At 37.6% G+C, this 1,727-nt stretch overlaps 1 protein-coding gene across 1 annotated transcript; it reads left to right on the top strand.

Annotated features, from left to right (window-relative positions):
* Nucleotides 1–237: 237 nt before the first annotated feature.
* Nucleotides 238–1,322, top strand: LOC113862324 (myb-related protein 315). The gene is made up of 3 exons (XM_027495414.1): nucleotides 238–370; nucleotides 476–605; nucleotides 776–1,322. Exons 1-3 carry the CDS (start codon nucleotides 238–240, stop codon nucleotides 1,320–1,322), a joined length of 810 nt encoding a protein of 269 aa, XP_027351215.1.
* Nucleotides 1,323–1,727: the final 405 nt, after the last annotated feature.

Raw genomic sequence — 1,727 nt, 5'->3', positions numbered from 1 at the left:
CAACCCCTTCCATGCTTTTCTAGCCTTCAACTCAAAGTGCTTTCCGAGCAATCATTTATCTCCCCCCTCTAAGGACATTCTGCTTTTATTTTAATGTCTGAATGAACTGGCAGCATCTTTGCTTCAATCTTAAGCTCCTTTTTAAGTGTCCTGCTTTTAATGTTTCACACTTTGTTAATATAATTCTATCAAGGGATATATATATCTTATTTCCTAAGGTTAATTAAAGCTTCCATAATGGGAAGACAACCTTGTTGTGATAAGGTTGGTTTGAAGAGAGGTCCTTGGACTATTGAAGAAGATCACAAGCTCATGAACTTCATCCTCAATAATGGCATTCATTGTTGGAGAATGGTTCCTAAACTAGCAGGTAGTAATTGATTTCTTAAAAACTTGTGTTCACATGCTATATAGTTTATTACTTGGCAATAAAGGGGTGTGTTTCTAACTTTGTGCATTTTGCATGCTGGTGAAGGTCTTCTAAGATGTGGAAAGAGCTGCAGACTGAGATGGATTAATTATCTGAGGCCAGACCTTAAAAGAGGTGGCTTCACAGAAATGGAAGAGGATCAAATTATACAACTACATTCATGTCTTGGAAACAGGTAAAACTTGCATTTCTGAATTGTCAACAGGTCAAAAATATAATATTTGAACAATATTGTGTTTGTGTGAAGGAACCTGTTATATCATCATGATGCTTGGATTGGTACTTCTAAATCATGATGCATAGTGTATGTTTTCCAAGAGTTAACACAATGAAGCACATTTTCAGGTGGTCTAAGATTGCTTCCCATTTTCCTGGGAGGACAGACAATGAAATCAAGAACCATTGGAACACACGAATCAAGAAGAGGCTGAAACTCCTTGGTCTTGACCCTCTTACCCACAAGCCAATTGGGCAAAAGGAACATGCTGATGAGGACACAAATAAGACCAACCCACAGCCAAATATTTCAGGAGGTTCTGAAGAAAATGTAAAGATTACATCCTTGGACAGTGATGGTACCATTGGAATGACAAAAACAGAAGGGAAAAGAGAAGAAAACAAGGGGACTTGTGATGATACCACAGAACTTCTAAACAATTTCGAAATGTTATGCTCACAGTTGAACTTGGGATCTTGGAAGAGCCAAGAAACCAACACTAGTACTAATTCTTTATGTAGTTCTTCTGTCTCTGTGGATGACACAAGCCACTTTTCTATGGATGAGTCCTCTTACCTTCAGGAAAGTTCCTTACAGCAATGGGTGGATAGTATGGATTCCATTCTCTCATGGGATGGCTTCAGTTCTCTGGACCAAGACATTTTCTTCATGTAAAATAAGGAATAAGCTTAAATTAACCACCTCTTATAAACTGCCCCCACTTTTACAATCTCTCAAGCAATAAAATGTTATAGAAGATCAATATAGAGTATATTAGTGTCACTTATATTCTTGCATTTTCTTGTTTTTGACAGCTTTGATGCCTAATGTGAAAATGATTCCATGTTGAATGCGAATTTGTGTTTATATGTAATTGGCTGTTCCTAAAATATATTGCTTGGATTGAGCTCTTCAACAACACCCTCCAGTCCCACCGCATGAGTGGGGCTAAAGGCTGCAGGGTTGATAAGATCGTCTCTTTTTCTTGTCTCCTCTGTAACTGTTGATTTGATCAAAGTAGTCACACTCATCATCATGATTTGTCCAATGTCTTTTTACGGGCTAATATTTAAAGGGGTT

Source organism: Abrus precatorius, unplaced genomic scaffold, assembly GCF_003935025.1.
Source record: "Abrus precatorius isolate BTA unplaced genomic scaffold, Abrus_2018 Scaffold3, whole genome shotgun sequence".
In the NCBI taxonomy this organism is placed as follows: Eukaryota; Viridiplantae; Streptophyta; class Magnoliopsida; order Fabales; family Fabaceae; genus Abrus; species Abrus precatorius.
Note: the sequence above shows the minus strand (reverse complement) of the source record. Positions and strands in the feature narration are given on the sequence as shown.

Excerpts from the sequence above, each read along its gene's own strand:
- LOC113862324 (XM_027495414.1), top strand. The coding sequence starts at position 238 with ATGGGAAGACAACCTTGTTGTGATAAGGTTGGTTTGAAGAGAGGTCCT. Across the intron at positions 371-475 it reads AATGGTTCCTAAACTAGCAG|GTCTTCTAAGATGTGGAAAG; the intron begins GTAGTAATTGAT and ends ATGCTGGTGAAG. Across the intron at positions 606-775 it reads CATTCATGTCTTGGAAACAG|GTGGTCTAAGATTGCTTCCC; the intron begins GTAAAACTTGCA and ends GCACATTTTCAG.